This window comes from Phoenix dactylifera, chromosome 1 (genome assembly GCF_051530095.1).
Source record: "Phoenix dactylifera cultivar Ajwa chromosome 1, Ajwa_hap1_PhDact_Kaust_v1.1, whole genome shotgun sequence".
Taxonomy (NCBI): domain Eukaryota; kingdom Viridiplantae; phylum Streptophyta; class Magnoliopsida; order Arecales; family Arecaceae; genus Phoenix; species Phoenix dactylifera.
In genome coordinates this window covers 62761330-62784239 of record NC_143190.1, presented here as the reverse complement: position 1 = coordinate 62784239, position 22910 = coordinate 62761330, and the positions used below count along the sequence as shown (strand labels likewise).

The window sequence follows — 22910 nt, the reverse complement described above, 5'->3', positions numbered from 1 at the left end:
GAGCCATGCCAAATCCCCAAGGGGTCCTCGTACGTCCACTTGCCCCTCGTCCTACTCCCGTGGATTGTCATACAACTTCTTGTCATGCCGTCATAATTACCTTTCACACACAAAAAAAGAGAGAGAAATTTTACATTCTTTTCTTTCAATGGAAGAAAGAATTATTCTGCATGGTCCCAGGCTCTCCAAACCGATGATATCTTCTTCGTGCAGCTTTCCGAAAGTGAAGGGAGACTCAACTGCGTCGACTTTGTATGCTGTTATTATATAAGTTTAGAATATTCTTTTCTTATGCTGTCGTAGGATAAGGACTTCTTTTTGGCGACCACCCGACTAGACTTCAAGTTTCGGCTTTCGACCCCCCAAAAAATAGAACCCTCTGCCGTATAATTCACGCACCACAAAATGCTGTGCACTTTTAGATGGCTGCTATCAGAAGATGGACAACTATCAAATAACATATGCTGTATATGATGCAGTTTTTATAAACTGTCTTGTTTGATGGCCATCCATAGTTGTACAACACTCTACGTCAAAGAGAGTCCGCGCTCGTTCACACTAGAATAAAAAAACAGCCCCATGGCATATGGGGAGTAATGCTTCTTTGGTATATATAAACCGATCGGTAGTGTGGTTTAGAAACATGATCTTGTTAAGGCGAGACATGGGCTTGGTGGTCTCTAGGCTGGTTGCTATAATCAAAAACTGCAAGCAAATAAAGTTGTTTATGAATAACTTATCTTGAGTTAATAATTTATTCGTTCACATAGGGGGCCACTTATAGTTTTCGAACTTGGAGAGACCTACGACAGGCTCTTTTTATTGAGCTTGAACTCAATTTCTTCGTATGATGACAACTTACATGGTTTGAACCAAGATGTGCAATCAACCTTGTGCTGCCAATCCAATCTTAACTTGGTAAAAGCATAGCTGCCGACCAACCTTTCTAGGAAAGGTCTAGAGTTCAAATTATAGTGCTCGCATTCCTATCATAATTCACAAACTAAAAGTTAGGTTATATTTGGCATGGTTATTGCTTTTCTTTTTTAATAAATAAATAAATATACATATATACATGTATATTAAATTTTGATAATCTTCTACTAAGGTTGTCTCCGAATCAGGAGGAAAGTGCAGGAGGAGGCAAGGAACCGGAGGATAAGGCAAATACAAATAGGTGCAAGAAGGGAAGAGAGGGAAGAGGCAGAACCTTCTCAATATTGCATTGGGGGGGGGGGGGGGGGCAACAAGGTAGTAATCATCGAGGGCCAAATAGAAAAATAAATAATGGAAACTAAGACTCGATTTAATTTCAAGGCTCGAAACTTACTTTTATAAGTAAAAATAATTCTCCTGCCACCTTTTCCATAAATTATGAAAGTTACTTTTAAAAATAAAAAATAAAAATAATAGAACTAAACATCTAATTTCATATGTCCTCTTTTAAAAATAAAAAATAAAAAAATACCAAAGAGAGCCTTAGCTTTTTTTTTTATAAGAGGTGAGATAGATACATTGTTTTTTTTAAGTGGATGTGTGATAATTTTATTTTTATATGAACCTAGAAATAAGCTAACCTCGACCAATAAATTAAAAATAAAGATCCAAAGTTTATGGCAACGTATACAATCTAGACATATTTTATAAACCCAATTGTTGGAATTAGGTCATGTTGTTTTGATCGAAATCACAAAGTGGCTTTGTGTAACTCGTTTCATAGAAAGAAAGTAACTAATAAATAAGCTACTTTCATCTTTTCGGTGCGGTAATATAAATGGCGAATATTTACCCACTCTCTTTATATAGACCAACAAATCTAAAATAAAAGGTTGTTGCTACCATATTTTTTAATAATTTAATAAAATAAAAGAAATTACCTTTTGGTTGAAAATAATAGACTGTTGGTTGATAGTAGGCTATCTTTTTATTTTTTTGTTATTTTTAATTTTGGCCGTGTTCATCGCCGGCGAAATCTTGGGAATCTTTGCTTCACCTCCTCCTCATCTGCCCCCAACTAGTTTAGGGCTAAATCTTTGGGGCAAATAACTTTGAGCCATGTATAGTGATGGCTTTTGGTGCTCAGATCTTTGACTCCTACCAAGTTTCCTTGGACAACCTGACGTACCAGCCGCCTATGATCTAATCCTATTGAACGAGAAACGGCCTCCACAAAGGCCAAAGCCGGTTCTACGAGAGCATGGGAAAAATCCAAAACACCAATAGAGGGTGAGATGTAACCTAAGTAAAAAGGATAACATACTCTAATGCTTCGTCGCTGCTGAGCAATCAGTGTCAGAAACCATGGACTACTGGAAATAAACTATATCATGGATGCTAATCCAGATCGAGAATGCGAATATATAAATTTGGACAATGAATTAGGTATAAATCAGTGATGAAGAGGAAAAGGTGTTGATTTTTTGTTACAGAGAAGCCTCATGATGCCTTGAGTTTGGATTTTTTAGGATGTATTTATATTAGTACGGTATGATTTAGGTATAAATTCAGGGTGAAAGGAAAAAGTGTTGATTTTTTGTTGATGTATTTATACTAAAATGATATGATGTACCTATTTTATCAAAAAAAAGTGTTATTTTTCATCATGCATGCACCATTTGTCTTTCGTGCCGGCCTCGAGCATCGTACTAATGTGAAATCGGATAAGCTTAACCAAGGGTGTTACAAAATTTATATATTTAGACACCTATTTACGTGAAAGTGTGGATTTTTTTTGTTTTTGGAAAGCAATGTGAACGAGGGGAAAACCCTGATCAAGAAAAGAGGTATATTTGTAGTGCCATATGGCTTTCAAGAAAGCTAAAACAATTTAGAAAAAAGAAAAGGAAAAGAATTCCCCCCCCATTTTCTGATATCCTAATTGTAATATTTTCGTCAACAGGAGGAGGGAGTAGGCGGCTTGAGAGCGAGGGTATTTAATCCCCTCGTCCTCCGCCTATTCTCTCCGTCCCAATTTTAGTTACCTTATTCTTTCTCCCTTCTTGGCCTCGTTTCTTGCACCGCCGCCGGCGGAGAAACAGTGAGGTATATATAGACAGAGAGCGAGAGAGTTTCGTCGCCGACGCCGCCGTCGCGCATACCTTTCTCATGTTCTGTTCTCACTGAGCTCCCGGGCCCTTCTCTTCTTCGCTTTTGTTTACAATCTTCTCCTTGTTCGTTGTTTTGCGGTAGAGAGAAGGCGAGAGAGAGAGAGAGAGAGAGAAAAGAAGGGAGAGGAGATGAAGTACGTGTTGGTGACGGGGGGAGTGGTGAGCGGGCTGGGGAAAGGGGTGACGGCTAGCAGCATAGGAGTCGTCCTCAAGGCGTGCGGCCTCCGTGTTACGTCCATCAAGATCGGTATTTGCCTTGTCTTTCTCTTAAAAATCTTGTCTTTTGATGTTTTTTCGGTTCTTTTCTGGAAAAAGGTGGACTCTTTCTTTCCAATGAGATTCGGTTGGGGGTATAGAGTCTTCACCTTCATCAAGATTGGCTTTTGTTTGCTTTTCTCTTTGAAAGATGTTCTAAATGACCCTTTGCTTCTTGTTCAAGAAAAGAATGAGTTTTTCCTTCTAATCAGTTCATTTTTGCTGGTATAGAGGATTCACATCCAGCAAGATTTGGTTTTTGCCATACCTTTCTCGTTGATGTTTTTTTGCTTTAAATGACCTTTTCTTTTCTTTTCTTTTCTTTTGAAACCTTTATTTCTAATGCGGTCTTTTTTAGTGGCATCGATGTTTCACCTCCATCAATATTAGTTTTTAATCTCACCTACCTCTTTGTAATCTCTGTTTGAAATAGTAATTTTCTTTTGTTTCTATAGGGAATGAGGTCTTTTTTGGGGTATAGATATCATTTCCATTCCCTTCCTCTTGGTTGTCATTCCTATTTCGAATATTCTTAACTTCTCTTTCTTTAGAGAAAAGATCCTTTGTAATGAGGTCTTCTTGCAGCGAGATGGCTTTAAGAAGAGAAATCAGTTGTTTTTGCCAAACTAATTACCTAAGTTTAATAAACATAAAACTTGCAATTGCTATTTTGAAGATGAGGAAGACGGCATAGATAATAGTTTCTGGGCATTACAGATTTTGGTTTTTATTGCCACAGACTTGGATTAATACCCTTTCGGTTAGTAGTCAGTTTTATATCTTTCTGGGGTTTTCCTATATGTTCATGTATATATGGTGGGAGTGGTACTGTGGAAATAGACAATTTACAAGCCCAGGTAAATATGGCATCTTCTTGATTTAATTTTTTTTAAAACTCACCTAGGTTTTGGCTTCTAACATTGTTTCCCCTTGTCCTTGCAGAAATCGTTGCTGTTTCTTTTATTTAATTACTTTAATTTAAACTTTGTCCAAAAGATTGATATCTAGGTACTTTTCTTTTAAATTAGTTTTATCTCAACCAAAGAACAGAAGAAAGGGGGTAAAGTTACGTGGTCTTTTCCTTTTATTCTTTTATCTACAAAGGGGAATCTGCTGTTGTGGTGCTTTGAATCATCTTTCGTCTCGGTGCTTGCTTCCTGGACCACTTTTTTTTGGGTCTTTTTGCCTCTCCTGACATGAATTGGGAACGAACGTATGGCTTTGATACATCTTATGCACTGCCACTCAATTTGTTCAGTCATAGCAGTTCTCTTCTCAAGATTATTAGAAGAATTATGCAATACTCTTTTCCGACTATTGTTCTGTTGATTAAGTCTTATATTCTTTATAATATGAAAACATATCTACATTGATGTGTCAAATTGAGAGGTTTACATGCTGAGATCATTGTGCCTTTTCCATCCTTTATGTCAATGTCCAAGCCACAGTGGGTTGATGAATGCTGTCACATGCTTTATTTTGTTTTGACGAATATGGCTTTTGCCTACATACACATGCAGATCCATATCTGAACACTGATGCTGGAACGATGTCCCCGTTCGAGCATGGAGAAGTGTTTGTTTTAGATGATGGTGGCGAGGTAAAGAATGCTTCTGATCCCTGCTATGTTCCTGCTTACCGTTTTAGATTTCTGAAGGTGTAACACCTATACATCCCTTCCTTGTTCTCACCCTCATACGGGTGTTTGTTTGAAGATGTCTACTAAGTGGGAAGTTGTTGAAGCAATCAGGGTTCGACTAGGCATACAATTTTTACCTTTTAACCATGATTTTTTTAAAATTCCCCAGAATAAAACTTTGGAATTTCATCATCATCATCATCATCTCAAAACTCTGGTTTGAATACCTTGAATCTCTCCCTCTCTCCCTCCTCCCCCCCTAATGGTTTGTAGTTTAAACATTTTCAGTTGCCTTTTAGCCATCCAAGTAAACTTTTAACTCTTGCTTCATTCTTTCACCATGTCTGGGAAGATTCTACATTCTTTCTTGTTATTATAAGGTTTCAGCTATGCTACATTGAAATTGTTGTGCCTTATGTACTCTTTTTTTAATTATTTTATATGGAAGGTGGACTTGGATCTTGGAAATTACGAACGGTTCCTAGATATCAAATTGACTTGTGATAACAATATCACCACTGGGAAGATCTACCAGGTATTCAATTAATCGGGCTTTCTGGTTGTAGATGTATTGCATATTAAAGCCTATTTTGAAGTTTGATGGACAATGTAATCAGGAAAAAAAAAATTGAGGTCCACCTTTTTCTTAATTTTTGATCTATTGTATGACCGCTGTGGCCCTGTTTTCTCTTTTTCTTTTTCTTTTGAATCTTCTCACCTTTCCTTTTTTTCTTCTTTGTGATGTGTTTGGTGATAGTCTGTCATTAACAAGGAGCGGAGGGGTGACTATCTAGGGAAAACAGTGCAGGTGTGTGTGTATTGCTTGCATCTTTTTTCTTAATCATTTTGTCAGTTGCATGGCCCATGTCTATCTATATTTCGTAAAGGTTCTGATGCTGTTTCATCATTTTCTTTTTAAGGTTGTGCCACACATAACAGATGCCATACAAGAGTGGATAGAACGTGTGGCCGTAATACCTGTGGATGGCAAAGAAGGACCTGCTGATGTTTGTGTTATAGAATTGGGTGGAACTATAGGTGAAAAGAACTTCTAAATTGCTGCTTATTATAATAGGGAAATATAAAACAATATCCTGGTGCTTTTGGAAATTGCTTTTTGAAGAATTACAATTTGCATGATACTTCCCATAGTGGTGTAAGTATGCGATGCAGGAGCCACGATCTTTTCACGGCATAACAACAATGGAATTCTTGATGCAGGGGATATTGAATCAATGCCATTTATTGAAGCACTAGGTCAATTTTCTTATCGTGTAGGTGAGTAGACTGTGCAGGCACCTGTTTAAAGATGGTTATTTCAAAACTTCCTTTCTCATACTTTTTCATACTCATACTCTTTCATAATGATATTTTCTTCTTTGGTTCTCGTTTCAGGTCCTGGTAACTTCTGTCTGGTTCATGTCAGTCTTGTGCCTGTTTTGAGTGTAGTTGGTGAACAGGCAAGTCATGTTAAAATAGTTGCACACTTGATAGAAATTTTAATACTCAATGTACATTCCCAGTAAAAATTAGCTTGTATAATCAGTCAATACCCAAATTTTCTTCCTTTTTATTGTGATATTTCAGTTTGGATAATAATATTCTTTTATATCCTTGCAGAAAACTAAGCCAACTCAACATAGTGTTCGTGGTCTAAGAGGACTTGGGTTGACACCGAATATCCTGGCTTGTCGCAGTACTAAGGTCTCCACTCCAATCCTTTTCCCCCCTAACCTTTCCTTTTTCTTCATTTTTGTTCATTTGTGGCACTTTATGACTAGTCTATTTGAATGGTTTTGACAGGTGCTGAATGAAAATGTAAAAGAAAAACTCTCACAGTTTTGCCATGTTCCGGTATCGTAATTAGCTTAATAGTTGGTGTATTCTTTTTGCAATTTAGGAGTGTTAGGAGTAACCCTCGTGCTGATCAATCAACAACATTTTTGCAGGCATCAAATATCATTACTCTTAATGATGTTACAAATATATGGCACATTCCTTTACTATTAAGGGTAGAGTATAATTGGTTTTCAAAACAGTGAATTGTTTGCTTTCCTGAATCATATAACTATTCTTAGTTCGTTCAATATCTTATTTAAAATGCAATTTTCCCTAGGACCAGAAGGCACATGATGCAATTTTAAAAGTACTGAACCTTCAAGGGTTTGTCCAATGCACTTGACCCATTTTATGTCATTTCTGCTAAAGTTCAGCATTTTGGTTCTTTTGTTGGTGATATCTAATCTGTAGAAGGCACTTATAATCACTTTGTTGTCTTGTTGTGCTATCATTGATGTATGCAGAGTTGCACGAGAGCCAGACTTGGATGAATGGACAAATAGAGCTAAGCTCTGCGATTCATTGCATGATCCTGTGAGTTCCTCCTCCTCCTCTCTCTCTCTCTCTCTCTCTCTCCTGTGCGCACGCTTGGGCTGGTGGTGTTCAATTTGGCTGGTGATTGATACTCTTTTTCCCATTGCTAACTTTTCAGGTTAGGATTGCCATGGTTGGAAAGTACACTGGTCTTTCTGATTCTTATCTCTCTGTATGGAAGGTGCTTATACCATGTCATTCATCAGTCCGTGCTTTCCCAGTTTATATATTTGATTGACTAGAACTTAATCAAACATTGTTTCTGCTAATTATGTGCACCTGTATTTATTCCAACTATTAAAAGATATGAATGCAGCGAGAATGCTCTTTTCTTGTTCTCACACTTTCTACTTTGCACTTCTATCTGGCTAAAGTGAGATTTACCTTAGCTGATGTGAGCTGGTATTTACACATACATGCTGTACTTTAAATGCTTGGAGACAATCTTTTCCTTTATTATGTATTATGAGTTTCAATAGTTAAGGCCTGATATGCGTTGATGACCCCTTCCCTAGTAGATTAGGCTTTTGAGGTCTATTGGTTAGTTAACATGGTATTAAAGCTAAAGGTCATGGATGCAAATCCCTGTTCAAGCCAATTTTGTGTGTTTGTTTCTTGAGTCTTTTCCTCCCTTGACTCGTTCCCAATTGTGGAGTTCTTGACCCGTTCTTATCTTGAGTCTTTTCCTCCCTTGACTCGTTCCCAGTTGTGGAGTTATTGACTCGTTCTTATCTTGAGTCATTCTTGACTCCATGCTTTCACGTGCATGGTCCGGGCTGCTCATGAAGGGTGTGTTAAGGCTGGATACATTGCCGACCCTTTCCTTAATAGCTTAAGCTTTTGAAGTAGTGGTTAGTTAACAGCAATGCCTTGCATTACACTATACATGTTATAGATCGTGTGTCGTTATTTTAACATTTTGCTGTGTTGAGTGCTTTTAAGTAGAGTATTTTGTCTGTCAGCTTGGTTAAACTTTTGGAGGTGCTTGCTGGTTATTGTTATGCCTTTTAGTATATTAGCATTTTTTCTGGGATTTTTGACTAATTAAACAGCTTATTAGGCCGCTCACTTTCGAACCAAATAATGCCTAGTTGATATTGGCACTCAAAGTCTATATAGGTGGGAATTGATATTGTTGTTTAATTTACTAATGCAACCATTATGGTCAGCAGCCAGGACTGTTGACAGATCTGGATTTCCCTCTTTCTGTCTTCTTCCTTGCATCTAAACCATCACCTGAATTTCTTTTTGGGCAACTTTGACTAGCACTAAATTTCTGTGTTGCATCTTCTTGAATCCTTTTGAGTTAGTTTACCGCCATATATTGCTAAGTGAGCATATCATGCTGTAAAAGTAGGACTGCAACTTGTTAAGGATCGCTCACTTGAATGGACAACAAGGTGGTAAAAGAGTCTTGCTTCAGAAAAGAGCAAACTTTTGTGGTTATTAAACACATCTTTTGTTGAGATGGCTTGGTGGAAGGACATGATCAGAAATAATTGGCCATACCATTTGGTATGCACTTTTGTCTTTCTTTGGTAAATTTCTGTGTTTCAACCACACTGTTCATCTTGGAAATTGTGGAAGGCTTGAAATCCAGGAATAGGTTGTGTATTTACCTTAAGGACACCCTGTGTGCCTAAGAAAATAGCCTATTGATAGTATTTTTTTTTCATTTTCTTTTGATCTAAAGTCTTGATTACACCTGCAGTTTTGAGGAAAGGAGAGGAGTGAAACAGAAATAGAGGTTGCTGGTTCTACTATGTATTGAAGCATGAGATTATTGTTACTTATAATGTATCTATTTTAATTGTCTATATATGTGGTTTCCGTATGTTCACATAATAAAATGCAATGTGAAGTAAACACAAAAAGTAAGAATATAACATTTGAGGTCTTCCCTTTATTGCATGAGTACCCATCAGTTTATGCATACTCTTATGGATGAACAGGTGCATGTATTGATGTACCTGATGTTCCCAGATGTTGTGCTTCTCATAATTTTTGTGATAATTATTGTTTACTCTCTTCTGAACCTGTTTGCAGGCTCTTTTGCATGCTTCTGTTGCATGCCGTAAGAAACTTGTGGTGGACTGGGTTCCATCTACTGATCTTGAAGACACTACTGCAAAAGAGGTCAGTCTACTACTTTAGCCTCGTGTGCCCCTTCTCTTGTTGCTGTTTTGTATCAAGGATTAATTGATGTTTTCCTTGTATAGGCACCTGATGCTTATAAAGCTGCTTGGAATCTATTGAAGGTGAGGACTGCTTTTGTGGCACTTATCTTACATTTGCAAGAACACAAATTATTAGAATTTCTCAAGTGCATCCAATTTTTATATTAAGTTATGTTGTTTCTCTTGTAGTCATCTGAATAGTTTTTCAGCTCAGGGTGCAGATGGCATACTAGTTCCAGGAGGTTTTGGAGACAGAGGTGTTCAAGGGAAAATTCTTGCTGCTAAATACGCCCGCGAGAAAAATGTTCCATACCTTGGCATTTGTCTGGGCATGCAAATTGCTGTGATTGAATTTGCCCGTTCTGTTATGAATTTGCAAGATGCAAACAGCACAGAGTTTGACCCTGATACAAGAACTCCATGCGTTGTTTTTATGCCAGAGGTAATTGATTTTGTCACCATCCTCCATGAAGTTGTTTCTAGATATTTCTGCTGCACTCAAGTCTTTCTTAATATGCTTGCCCTACATATCCTGAAAATTACATTTGCAGGGCTCCAAAACTCACATGGGAGCAACGATGCGTCTTGGATCAAGAAGAACATATTTCGAGGTTACTGACTGCAAAGCTGCAAAGTTGTGAGGACCAACATATCCCCTGAACTTTAATTGCCATGTGACGTGTGATTTTGAAGTTCTATCATTTCAATTGGAGCGTATGATTCTTGAGTTGCACATTTTTTTGTTAGGTATGGCAATGTTAGCTATGTAGATGAACGGCATCGACACAGATATGAGGTTTGTTCAATTATGTTTTTTTGTATAACAATAGGTCAATGTTTTTCTGAGATTATTCTATTATGTAGTGCTGCCAATGCGCCAGAGCTAGTCTTTATGATACTATTTATTTCTTGAACAATCATAATCATTAATTTAGTCACAGGTCAATCCTGATATGGTTGCAAAATTTGAAAGTGCTGGCCTTGCATTTGTTGGTAAAGATGAAACTGGAAAACGTATGGAGGTACGCACCTGAAAACTTTTCCCCTTTTTGTGTTTTCTTTATTCTCCCAAAGTTCTGATGGTTATCTTTGATGCTGTATTGGTTCATTCAGATTATTGAGCTGCCTGCCCATCCATACTTTGTTGGTGTCCAATTTCATCCAGAGTTCAAGTCGAGACCTGGAAAACCCTCAGCACTTTTCTTAGGTAATGCTGTATTCCAAATGTTGTCAACTTTCTGTGATGCTATATGCTCATCTTGCTCTCAGACAGTGCCACCCACAAAATCCTGAAGATCACTTATCCGACTCTCCCTCTCTAATACATTCTTTAACTTACATTTAGAAGGTCTACCTGTTCTTGGCCTTATGTTTTTTCTTTTCAGGTTAAGGCCTGGTTCATGTTTGTGTTTATATAAATGTACTTAATCCTTAATCTGCTCCACCTCTTTTTTCGTTCTATTTGCTATGTCCTGTCTTCTGTCTAATCTGTGCCTTCAATGATATTGTGTACTTGTAATTATATGCTTGATGTTGATAGATGTACAGCTAAAAACTTCTCTGGTTGAGCTGTTGATTATTGAAGATGTTTTGTTGGATGCTTGTTGTTTTCATCGCTGCATTTCTAGTTCTGTCCTGGCTGGTTTGCTGCCGTGCATTTACTAAAGCTGTTGCATATTCTAGTACAATGTCTTGCTTTAGCTTTTGTAGGCAATAATATCTAAAATTATTGAACCACTGGACTCTTCTTCAGAGCATGTTGGGAGTCCTGATACTCTCTCCATTTTGATCATGTCAAAGACGATATGTTGTAAAATTGTGGAGTGGCATTCATCAATTTATGAATGCCTTAAAACAGTTAATGATTTACTATGAGGCTTAGGTGCAGACAAGATTCACCAAACCGTCTGAATCGCTTGGTTCAAGGCGTAATGTATCGAACTGACCAGGAACCAGGATGATTTGGACTTCCAAAACAGGCCATGGGTGAACTGGGCCAAACCATGCTGGACTGACTGGTTCTGCTTGGTTTCGGGCAACACCAACTCGGTTCTCCTAAGCTGAACTGATCCCTCCTGAGCTGAAACCTCTAGTCCCCCTCTTCCTCACTGCCGCCGCCTACTTTCTCCTTTCTCCCCTCGCTGCTGCTCATGGTGACACGCCTTGCTGAAACTCTAATGCCGCTGCTTCCTCCTCCCCTCTTTCCTCCATCGTTCACGGAGGACACCTCCCTTGTGGGATCTGTTCATCGTCCTTGTCCTCCACCCACTCCCCTCTTCCTCTCTCCTTCACTACCTTAAGACTCTCATGCTGGCACATTCCATGATAAGAAGTTTTGCACGAACTGTCATCTGACAGCTACATTGCTATTATTATTAGTGCAGCATCATATGGTACCATACCAACTTGGTACCTGACGAGTACGGATCATTGTATAGTTCAGCTAATATTGGGTGCTGCATTTTCCACCTGTGTGTCCTTAACACTCATGAGTTGAGGCTGTGTCATATACCTGGTTAAAGAAAATCTTTCCCCCTAATCCCGGCATCTCATCATTCCCTTTTCCTACTGATCTTGGACCTGTTAATGATACTATTTATGAGGTTCATTAGGAAAATGATACTATTTATAAGTTCTTCCTATGAGTGCAGACGTAAGAGTGTATTTTCTTTTCCCCTGTTTTTGATTTGTGAAGACATGGCTACCTGTTGCAGTTATATTTTTCATGTGCATTGCTCACTTCGGAGTGCTTTTTTTTGGTGGTACGCACTTGTAAGTGTTGTTTCAGAGGTCCATTATACATCTCTTTCATCGACTGATACTATATTCGTTTCATGTATTTCATTGTTGCTTATGTACTTGTTTTAGTGGCTGTAAATGAGTATCAGTCCTTTTTTCAGTTTAAACTTCTGAATATGTATGAATGCTAAAGTTCTTATTATTGAATCCTTGTTTCATAAAAACCTGGCATGGAATGTTCTACAGGACTGATAGCGTCCTCATGTGGGCAATTGGATGCTTTGCTGCAAAATCCAAGTCAACCTAACAAGCACATCCCTGCAAAGATTTCAAGTAATGGTGTTTTCTCACCAAAGGTCTATCCAAATGGGCATCAAAATGGACATGCATACAAGCCTGTTAAGAGCCTGGTAAATGGAAACTACTATGCAAATGGTAACGGTGTGCATGTCTAACGCATTGGCCAGTTGACTGTGGCTTTTGTGTTTTCCCCTCTCGTGCTTTTCTTCTTGTCAATTTTGGTTCTTCCGGATTGGATTGGCCTCCACGGTCAAGCGAGGAGAAAGATTTACTCTTGATAGACTGCTGCAAGAATCAAGCTTGTTCCATGGTTTTAAAAGGAACAACCTTTTCCTTGCAAACAACTGGGTTTTAAGGGTGTATTTATGTTTCATTTCTTTATAGATTTAAAAGTGCTGGATATTGTTGATGGGGACTTTGCTACGACTACATGTACATTGAGAATAACTTTTTGCAGCAGCCGGTTCTGTTTCCTGCTAGGGACTTCTTGCTGCGGCGTCGAATTGAGTGGCTTCTCTTTTATTTATGTGCTGGAGGATGATACCAAGCAGTAGTATTTCATGTTTCGTGGGCATCGCTCAGCTGGAGCCTTGATCACGCTTAATCTTGAACTGGGAATGTAACAACTCGTGACTTACTCTTTTAGTGAGATTTCTACAGTTGGCTTTTAGCTTTTCAGTTAGGGATGAATGAATGCAATACGAAGGGTGGTGGTGAGAGTGTGCCTCTGGTTGCTTTGTAAATGGAACTCTTGCAAGTTGAATTATTATGGCTGCCCTTTATGGTGTTTGTTTTGTTATACCTACTAAGTTGTGCAATTTCAGTGTCAAAATGAACAGCACGGAAACTGCTACAAAGTGTATGGAGACTAGCAATAACTTTCTCATGCAGAGCTTTCTGGGGTTCGATCCTGGGAGCAATTGTTATGTGTGGTGCAGGTGGACCCTATATGCATATATCTTCTGGTATGAGGTGGTATTTCTTTAGCATTTTGTTCTTGTGGATGCAGATTGTTCTTGTGAATTCATAAAACAAATTGGTTTCAGTGTTGGATTAGACCCCAACCTGATCATATAAAACAATAAGACTCTGGTTTGAACTCGATCCAGTCTTGGCGGTTTAGCCCGGTGTATATCTCTTGCCATATATAGCGCGAGCTTTGGGCATGATTTCGCCATTGCCAAGAGTTGTTTCATGTGCTCTCGGGTGAAACTTTGTGAGATGGAAACCATGCGAGATCGAAATCAATTTCCAACAATATAACACTTGATGATGTTCGAGGAAATTTATAATGGTAAGATTTTAGAAAACAGGAGCTTCCTCAAATCCCTGTAATCTTTGCTGCTGTAGCATACCATCTTCCAGAATTCCTCTCCTTGAAAATAAAAAGAAAAACAAAAAGAATCTCTTTCGGCAGGACCAGAGCTGTCCATCAATTTTCATGTCATGTGGAAAGCACGAGTTAAAATCTTGTATGTGCATTCATAAAGTCTTGCACATATATACCCTATAGATTTTCTATAAAGTTTGTTAAAATGATGAACATTTGTCTTCCCTTCCAAATGATTTAATTCTTTATATTTCTTGTCACAACAAATTATCATCAATTTGATCTGGCTTTCAAGCATCAGAGGGTATCAACAACTGATAAGAAGGATTGTCACAAGAAACTGTAATTATGTAGATGTTTTATTTGATAAACAGAACTCCTAAATTTCTTATCAATTTAAGGGAGGTGCCACTGAAGCATCATTATTTATTGGTAATACATGGATGATAATTCATGGATGGATCCTTTACTAAATCACCATTTTAAGATTCCTGAATGCAGTATATGAGGTATGTTTAAACCTCCTAAACAAGATATAACTATGGAATGCAATATATCAGTTTATTTTTAGCATTAACAACCATGATAAAATTAAATAGCAGTCACTTCCAGATCGAGAAAAAAGCAAGATGTTCCTTTGGAGAAGTATCTATGTACACATTTAGGTACATGTTGCCGACAGCAACTCTAGAGCCATATAACAAATTCAAAGCCTACCTTTTTTTCTCAACCCCCATACCCCCCCCCACAAAAAAAAAATTAACATCCTTCACAGATAATTGGTTATAGGTCTCTCTCTCTCTCTCTCTCTCTCTCTCTCTCTCTCTCATATAACATAGATCCCTTCCTCAATTGCACATCTTTGGTTAAATTTGGTTCACCGACAGTAAAATAAAGCCTCGCAGTTTTTCTTGAAAACAAATGATACTCTGCAAATGATATCTGGGAGCTAATTCACAAGGCTTCATAATGGTGCAGATTTGAATTTTTTTTTGACTACTAGCAGGTTGCATTCAAGAAAAGAACAAACTAAAAGCCCCCCATATTATGTTGTTTAAGCCAAGATGTATCCCAGATGGCTTTGAGTAGGACTCACCCAGCCAGAAACACCTTTTCTGGCACACCCGCATCATGAGAACTATTTAAGATGATTCCCCCATGCTAGACATGGCTCCAACGCTACGTCTCTGACTGGAAAGCCATCCTATGTTGTCACAGCTGAAGAATCTCAGAACCCAGGTTAAGTGCTCACATGTCAAGCCGAGCTAGTAACCAATCCTGTGGCCTCAGACATCCTTTGTTTGGTGGTCAGCTTTTCAGCAGAACTTTGTTCTGTTAAGTTCAACTGATCTTCCCTGTAGTAATTTTTATCAATAGTAATCTTACACTCCATGAATCCAAATAAAGCCCATGAAAGAAGAAATAAGCTTGCAATGCAGTCTAGGATGACTTAAAAAAAGCTAATTATGTCTTATCAGTATGGAGCAAAGGATTCTTAGAATGGTAATGATAGATAAGAGAGTCCCTCCAACAAGGTAAAATGGGAGGACACTACACTACCGCCTTGGAGTTAACCAGGTGATAGAGCGAAGAGCAGTCTCTAGTATAGATTCACCATCCAGAAAATATGCCTGTAAAAATTGCACATTTAGAGAAAGCAGTATTGACATGCATAGAATTTTGTATGTCGTCATTCTTGAGACATAGAGAGATGCCAAAAGCAAAGACAAGAAAATTTGAAATTCATGGATAAGCTACAGCAAAAGAAAATGGTTGGGCTCAATCTATGCATAAGCTAGAGGTTCACAAGTAAATAAATATCTAAGTGCCAAGAAAAACATGAAAGAAAGACACTGGAAGTCATTTTGCACGTGTTAGGATTCGTATAGCGGACTTTGCATAACAATCCACTTAATTAATGGTTTTGCAAGAAAATAACCGAATTCAAATTTATTTTTTCGTAGAATGATTCGCATTTAGAGGCTTCCCGGTGATTATGCCCCTGCATCTAAGTATGAGATAGGCTGTAGCATAAACAAATTTTTATCAAATATTCAAAATATGTTTATCAGGCTAGGTCTGCCGTACCATCCTGTACCCATTATACTGTACCATATCGGTAAGGCACTCGTACAGTACTAATGTTCAGTTCGGTATATGAGCCGAACTAGTCCAAACTAATCGAAACTGCCCCATATCGCTTGGTACCGACCTGTACCGTCCGGTTATAGGCAGTATCATGGTTGGAAGTGAAAAAAGTGTTGGAGCATGTTTTGTTACGGGTGCGTACGTTACTGTATCATACGAAACAGGTCATGTACTTACAGTTCCTAGCATCAATTTTGTAGACCTTATCTATCAGGCATACACAAATGTGCATCGAATGTTTTAAATTTGTGTATCACCCATCTTATACTTTAGACTTGGGGCAAAATTGTTAGGAACCCTAGGCAAATGTGTAATATTTTGAAAAAAAAAAATCTGGCCTGTTCTTGCAAAATCAATAATTAAGTTGATTTCTTATGCAAAATTCACTTCCATATATAATGTTATTCGAATAAATATGGAAATAATCACAGCAAAAACTTATTTCATTTAGGGGAAAATTTATAGGTTTTAATTAAAGCACAGAAACCACAGTTTGTCATCATCCATTTTGATGATAATCTACATATTCGAAAACAATAAGGCTTTTCTTTCATGCATCCAGTTTTGCAATCTAAACAAAGATTTCAAGACAGCCAATCTGACACCCATTATTAGTAGGATATTCTTCATCATTTAATGCAGAAAGAGGAGTAGATTTTGTATAGTTGTTATCGGAAATAAGTTGTTAATCAGGAGCTGCACTTGATGTTTACCAACAAAATTATAGCTTAAACCAGTGAGAGACAAGCAATATCTTGCTGTCCTTCTTCTTGCAATAAAACAATATGATATTGAAGGGCTGGAAGACTACAGTTAGTGTTAAGGGAAGAGAATGACCTTGCAGCAGCAACAGCATGTCCAAATTCATGTAGTGCAACAGACATCAGTGTTGAAACTATCATAATGCCAGTGTCCATATTGATATGCTAAATCCAGCTACCTATATAACTGAGAATAATAAATATTCCAGCATTTTTCAGACATGCAGACTCCAAATTTTCAACTAATAGTAACCAAACAAGAGTTGCCAAACAACCAGCCCCCCGAAAGATTGTTAAGCCCCATAGCTCTGTTGTGGAGATGAAAAGCCCCGGCTGACTCCCAGAATAGGATCTGCCGTTCATATGAATAGCGAGAACAAATATCAAGTGAATCAGGATTGCTTAATTTTGCCTCCAAAAAAATGATAACAACTGATTTGGAGTTCACGATATAAATTACAGTGGGAACTGCATTGAACATAGGACCAGCAAATGCCACACTTTGGAAGCAAGGTAAGGATACAATTACCATAAGATTAGCTTACAAAACCATAAAAGTTCTTTAAAAAGTTTATATCAAAATAATGTAATCAATTCGCATAGGCTGAAATAGGAATTTAGTTTCTACCCTGCTTCTCAGGTCATAATTTGAATTACCAAAGGCTGTTAATAACAGCCAGCCAATACAGGCTCTGCGATGCAGTCATTGAAGCTTGTTGGAAGTTGATTTATTCATTAACTCTGTTTATGTACAGAAGTATGTTGACTCTTAGATTTGTGGAGAATATATAATTAAAGGCCTCGTAGATAGAAGGTTTCAATGGTACATGTAGTATGCAACAAATAAAAAACCATCTCTAACTACTGAAACTCCAAGTAGAGCCATCAAACTGAAGGCAGCTCCCACTGTGAACCAAACCCATAGAAATCTGTCAAATCAAAAGTTGTCCAATTAGTAAAATCAACAGGCCAAGTTCTGAATGACAATGTAAATTTCTGAAAAACCGCAGGCAAGAGAATATGATAGCAAAAAATAAACATAAGTAGAAAGAATGAATAGTTAGTTAATTCAGGTAATGTAATGTCAGGCAACTTCATAAGTAGACAGAGTATGTATGTCAGACTTGACAACTTCAGGAAGCTGGCAAACCCCCATTTGATGTGATGTTAGACTTGACATCTTTTGCGAAAAGTCTTAAGTATCAACATGAAAAGATGTTGTCATCATGGCACAATCATAAGAAGGAGTTCTATTAGGTACCATGAATTGTCTAAGCGTCCTGAGCATAGGACATATCATAAGGCCTGTAGTACCATTAAGTGTCTAAATAATGAAAGTTTGAAATTTTGCTGAGAAGATTGTCATAAACCACAAGCTAGCAAAGGACGCCAAGGGAACAACCTAGACTTATTCTTAATTCTCTAACAAAAACTAGGTTCATAATGTATTAACAAGCAATCAATGAAAACCTCACAGGCTCACATTGTTCTTCCGAATACTGGTTTGTCTATATTTGATTTCAACCACCGAGTACCAGAACTTTGAACCTCTCTTGCCATTCACTTTTCCCCTCAAACCAGAGTGTTCCCATATAGAAAGTTAGAAGTGGTTGAGTAACTTATGATGTAGACAAGACAAACAATATGATTTCATAGGGTAATGTGAAGTGAGTTTGTGAATGACAATGTCAAGTGTGGTGCTCCGATAAATTAGCTACCAAACACATAACTGTAGCTTTCTTTTCTTTCCCATTTTTTTCACAACTCGAAACAAGTAATACCATATATATCACAACCTATGTAAAGAATGGAAAACTCGAAAGGAAAAAAGCAATCAAAAATTTGCAAAAGGTCAGTTACCTGGCATAATGGAATCCAAACGAGAATAGATGTTCATTGAGGTTATAAACCTTGAAAACACAATACCTGAAAACTAATGAGAATCAATTCAATAAGTTGCACATATAATATTGTGACAGTAAAAATTAGATGCAGCTGCAGTGGTTTAGTAAGATTGAGATAGTAATTTTATGGTCAAGAGACTAGCACGTTCCATTATTAATTTGTACGGTTGCCTGCACGGCTGCCTAGTTGTGGCAAGCCTTGAGACATTTTAGAGAGAAGGATGGAAATACCAGCACGAGATGGAGCATGAAGGATAGCTCGTGTGCAGTGGCAAGATGGTCTGGACCCGTTTGTGCCTTCTGGCCTGCCGGCTGACCATTTAAGCTTCCTCTCACGTTGACGGAGAAGATGGATGATTCCAAGAGCTTCCGGGGTGTGAAAGAGAGAGTTTCTCTTCTTATGAATGGCTAGCATTTTGTGGCATGCTATTAACAAAGTAAATTTCAAGCACTTCACTGACCCAAAGATCATAGAAGCAAACCAATCCTAATTTCTAACCAAGTTAGCTTTACAGCTCTCAGTCAAGCACCATGAAAAGGATAGAGAAAAGATGCAAGGTCAACTAATGACATAAGACAATATCCTACTTCTAGCAAATTGTTACTGAATCCGGATACAAGCAACGGTCCAAAGTGGCATTAGTCAGTAACCACTAAAATCTAAAACTTTCATATGAATACAAGCTAGTAACAACAAATAGAGTTAGTTAGGCATTTCTTCGAACACTGACATTGCATGCTATCCTCCTGAAAGAAAGATCAGTGATACGATGCTGTGGTTAGAAAGATGGCATGCTCGTTTTATTGATCGATGGTTGAGGTAGAGCACAGACAAAAGAAAGATGAAGTGCTGGTGAGGAGACGTCAAAGAAGGGAGGAAGAGGGAATAATTGCAAGGGGTGGTCGAAGAAATTGGATGAGAATGGTGACAGCCATAATCCGGGGAAAAAATCATCAAGAGAGGAGATGCGAAGAGTTGGCTAAGGATAGGGCAAGTAGCGGAAGTAATGTTATAATTTCGAATATGAAAATACATCAAGAGGATCTTGGATTATCACATTAATCACAGTCATAATGCGAAATATAAAACCATAAAGACATACCTGTAAGATCACCCTAACAATGTTCCTCAAGAGCGTCTCATGATGGTTAGAGGCACAAATTATGTTGTAGATTTGAACCTTAGAGTCTCTCATTTCTTTTATAGATCTCCCACCATCAAAAAAACCAAAAGACTCTTTTAATAGATTTTCTACCAGCAAGAAAACTAAAAGACTCTTTTTAATAGGCCTTCTACCCATAAATACAACTAGACTAGTAATAACCCATAATCATTTAATCGGATATTATAGGATGTGTGAGACACTTTAATAGAATATTAATTTAATAATATTTTTATATTCTCCCACTTGGCTCATACACCCATAAAACAAAATAAAACCTTCTTTGTAATTTGAAAATACTTCAAAACTTTTTCTTCTAAAATAACTATTATGGGTTATGACATTAAAATCATACATGTGCACGCTTTTCATTACAAACCTTCCCAGTCTAATATACTTCATATGAATTCTATTACATCAATGTCAAATTGGCTACTAATACGAGTCATGGCGGTCATTTGTTATTCAATCAACAAAATGCCTTCCATGTACCACAACACTAGCAACTTCATTCAACATGATCTTTTATAAGGGTTTAAGGCTACTATCATAATCCCTTGGGTTCACATTTATATCTATTTCTTGTCATCTTTCATCCACACCATTCAATGTACATATAAGTGGAAAATGAGAAAACAGAAACAATTATACTTAGATATCCATGTATGTTCAGAAGAAAACATCCAATACATTTATGAGCTCACTGACATGTTCAAAACATGGATAAATACATAAGACCTATACTGTCAACATATTCTTTAAATTTCTTTCCTGTCAATCCTTTCGTCAAAGGATCGGCAACCATAAGTGAAGTCTCGATGTGTTCTATGGACACTATTTGTTTCTGTACTTCCTCATTGACACTAAGGTATTTGAGCTCCATATGCTTCACACTATTAGAATACTTGTTGTTCTTGGAGAAAAAGACTGCAAAAGAATTATCACAATAAATTCTCAGTGGCTTGGCTATAGAGTCGACAACTTCAAGTCTCGAGATAAAGTTTCTCAGCCACAAACCAAGCACTGTGGCTTTAAAGCACGCCACAAACTCAACCTTCATTGTAGACAAAGCAGTAATGGTTTGCTTCATACTCTTCTAGAAAATAGCTCTATCTGCTAGTAAAAACACATAACCAGAAGTGGATTTTCTGCTATCTGAGCAACTAGCAAAATCAGAGTCTGAGTATCTGATCACCTTTAGATTATCAGTTGTTCTAAAGGTGAGCAAATAATCCTTAGTTCCTTGCAAATAGTGAAGTACCCTCTTCGTAGCTTTCCAATGGGGCATTCTTGGATTACTTTGATAACGCCCAAGCATGCCAACCGCAAAACTGATATCTGGCCTCGTACAAGTTTGCTCATATATCAAGCTTCCCACAATGGACGCATACAGAATCTTTTCCATCTCCTTCCGCCCCCAATTAGTCTTGGAACATTGTGAGATTATCACCTTTTGTTATCGGGGTATCTAAAAATGAACAATCTATCATGCCAAATCTCTCAAGAATTCTTTCTATATAACGTTTCTGAGACAATCCCAACAATCCTCGTTTTCGGTCTCGAAAAATTTCGATTCCAATCATGAAAGATGCATTGCCCAAGTCTTTTATTTAAAATTTTTTTGAGAGAAAACTCTTAGTCTCATACAGTAGACTTATATCACTACTGCCCAACAATATGTCATCAACATATAGAACTAGAAAAATAAACTTGCTCCCTAACCTTTAAATATATACATCGATCAACGACATTTTTCTTAAATCCCAAGGTAATAATAGTATTATGAAACTTTAGATACCATTGTCGAGGAGCTTATTTAAGTCCATAGATTGACTTATTGAGCTTACAAACTAAGTGACCTTTACTCTCTTCAGAGAAGCCTTCCGGCTGCTCCATGTAGACCTCTTCATCCAAACTTCCATTCAAAAAGGCCGTTTTCACATCTATTTGGTGCAACTCCAAATCGAAATGAGCCACCAATGCCATAATGATTCTGAAAGAGTCATTTTTAAATACTGGAGAAAAAGTCTCTTTATAATCAATGCCCACTTTCTGAGTAAAATCTTGGGCCACAAGTCTGGCATTATATTATTGCACATTGCCTTTAGAGTCATGTTTTTTTTTTGAAAACCCATTTACATCCGACTCTTTTGCATCCTTCAGACAATTCAACAAGATCCCAAACTTTGTTTTAGGCCATGGATTTGAACTCTTCCTTCATGACATCAATCCATTAATCAGAATCACTTCTTTCTTTAATTTGTGAAAACGTAACTAGATCATTACTTGTTCCAATATCAAATTCATGTTCCTGGACATACATTACACAATCAGATGAAATAGCAGGTCTCCGTTCCCTCTGAGATCTGCATAACATTATCTGTTCTGGTATCTCCATAGCTTGTTCATCAGTAGCATTCTCATTATGAGATGGATCATTATTTACTTGTTCCACAGTATCATTAGAATGATCATTAGGTAGAACTTTCTGAAAAAGTGGGTATTGGAACATCAACCCGCACTTCCTCAATGATTACATCTCTCAATTCTGTACTCCCACTGACTTCACCAAGCTCAAAAAATTTGGCATTTCCAGTTTCTACTATTCTCGGACTATGGTTGAGACAATAAAACCTATACTCTTTAGATCTCTCTGGGTGACCAATAAAATGCCCGCTTACAGTTCTAGGATCCAATTTCTTTTCATGTGGACTGTAAAGCCTTGCTTCAGCTGGACAACCCCAGACGTGCATATGTCTCAAACTTGGTACCCTTCCAGTCCATAACTCAAGAGGAGCTTTTGGAATTGACTTACCAGGGACACGGTTCAAGATACACAACAGTCTTAAGAGCTTCACTCCACAATGACTGGGGTAAGGTAGAATTGCTTATCATACTCCTAACCATATCCAGTAATGTCCGATTACGCCTCTCAACAACACCATTCTGTTGAGGCATATCAGGCATAGTGTATTATGCCACAATGCCACGTTGTTTAAGAAGTTTGGCGAATG

General features: G+C 37.7%; 1 protein-coding gene and 1 long non-coding RNA gene across 14 annotated transcripts; one reads left to right on the top strand and one right to left on the bottom strand.

The window, feature by feature from the left end:
• Positions 1 to 2720: 2720 nt before the first annotated feature.
• Positions 2721 to 13389, top strand: LOC103713326 (uncharacterized). 13 transcript variants are annotated; one of them, XM_088709260.2, is made up of 22 exons: positions 3869 to 4219; positions 4305 to 4575; positions 4883 to 4962; positions 5450 to 5536; positions 5759 to 5809; positions 5922 to 6039; positions 6223 to 6279; positions 6397 to 6461; positions 6622 to 6705; positions 6805 to 6855; positions 6951 to 7013; positions 7118 to 7164; positions 7305 to 7374; positions 7493 to 7555; positions 9421 to 9510; positions 9594 to 9632; positions 9766 to 9993; positions 10103 to 10188; positions 10299 to 10347; positions 10493 to 10573; positions 10665 to 10758; positions 12537 to 13389. In XM_088709260.2, exons 3-22 carry the CDS (start codon positions 4912 to 4914, stop codon positions 12743 to 12745), a joined length of 1683 nt encoding a protein of 560 aa, XP_088565386.2. In that variant the 5' UTR covers positions 3869 to 4219; positions 4305 to 4575; positions 4883 to 4911; the 3' UTR covers positions 12746 to 13389. The 13 variants fall into 13 exon arrangements, with proteins under 13 accessions (XP_008798436.3, XP_088565371.2, XP_008798435.3 ...); XM_008800214.6 differs by lacking the exons at positions 3869 to 4219; positions 4305 to 4575 and adding an exon at positions 2721 to 3354; XM_088709245.2 differs by lacking the exons at positions 3869 to 4219; positions 4305 to 4575 and adding an exon at positions 2723 to 3354 and having other exon boundaries at positions 7124 to 7164.
• A 4138-nt stretch (positions 13390 to 17527) lies between these two features.
• LOC120103940 (uncharacterized) lies at positions 17528 to 20040 on the bottom strand. Its single transcript, XR_016397933.1, has 3 exons — positions 18965 to 20040; positions 18690 to 18755; positions 17528 to 17758 (listed from the first exon to the last, which is right to left on the bottom strand). It is a non-coding gene; the product is annotated as an uncharacterized LOC120103940 (long non-coding RNA).
• Positions 20041 to 22910: the final 2870 nt, after the last annotated feature.

Coding starts and splice junctions, on each gene's coding strand:
- LOC103713326 (XM_008800208.6), top strand. CDS start 3,237: ATGAAGTACGTGTTGGTGACGGGGGGAGTGGTGAGCGGGCTGGGGAAA. Junction 4,963..5,449: donor TTTTAGATGATGGTGGCGAG/GTAAAGAATGCT, acceptor TTTATATGGAAG/GTGGACTTGGATCTTGGAAA. Junction 10,189..10,298: donor GACTGCAAAGCTGCAAAGTT/GTGAGGACCAAC, acceptor TTTTTTTGTTAG/GTATGGCAATGTTAGCTATG.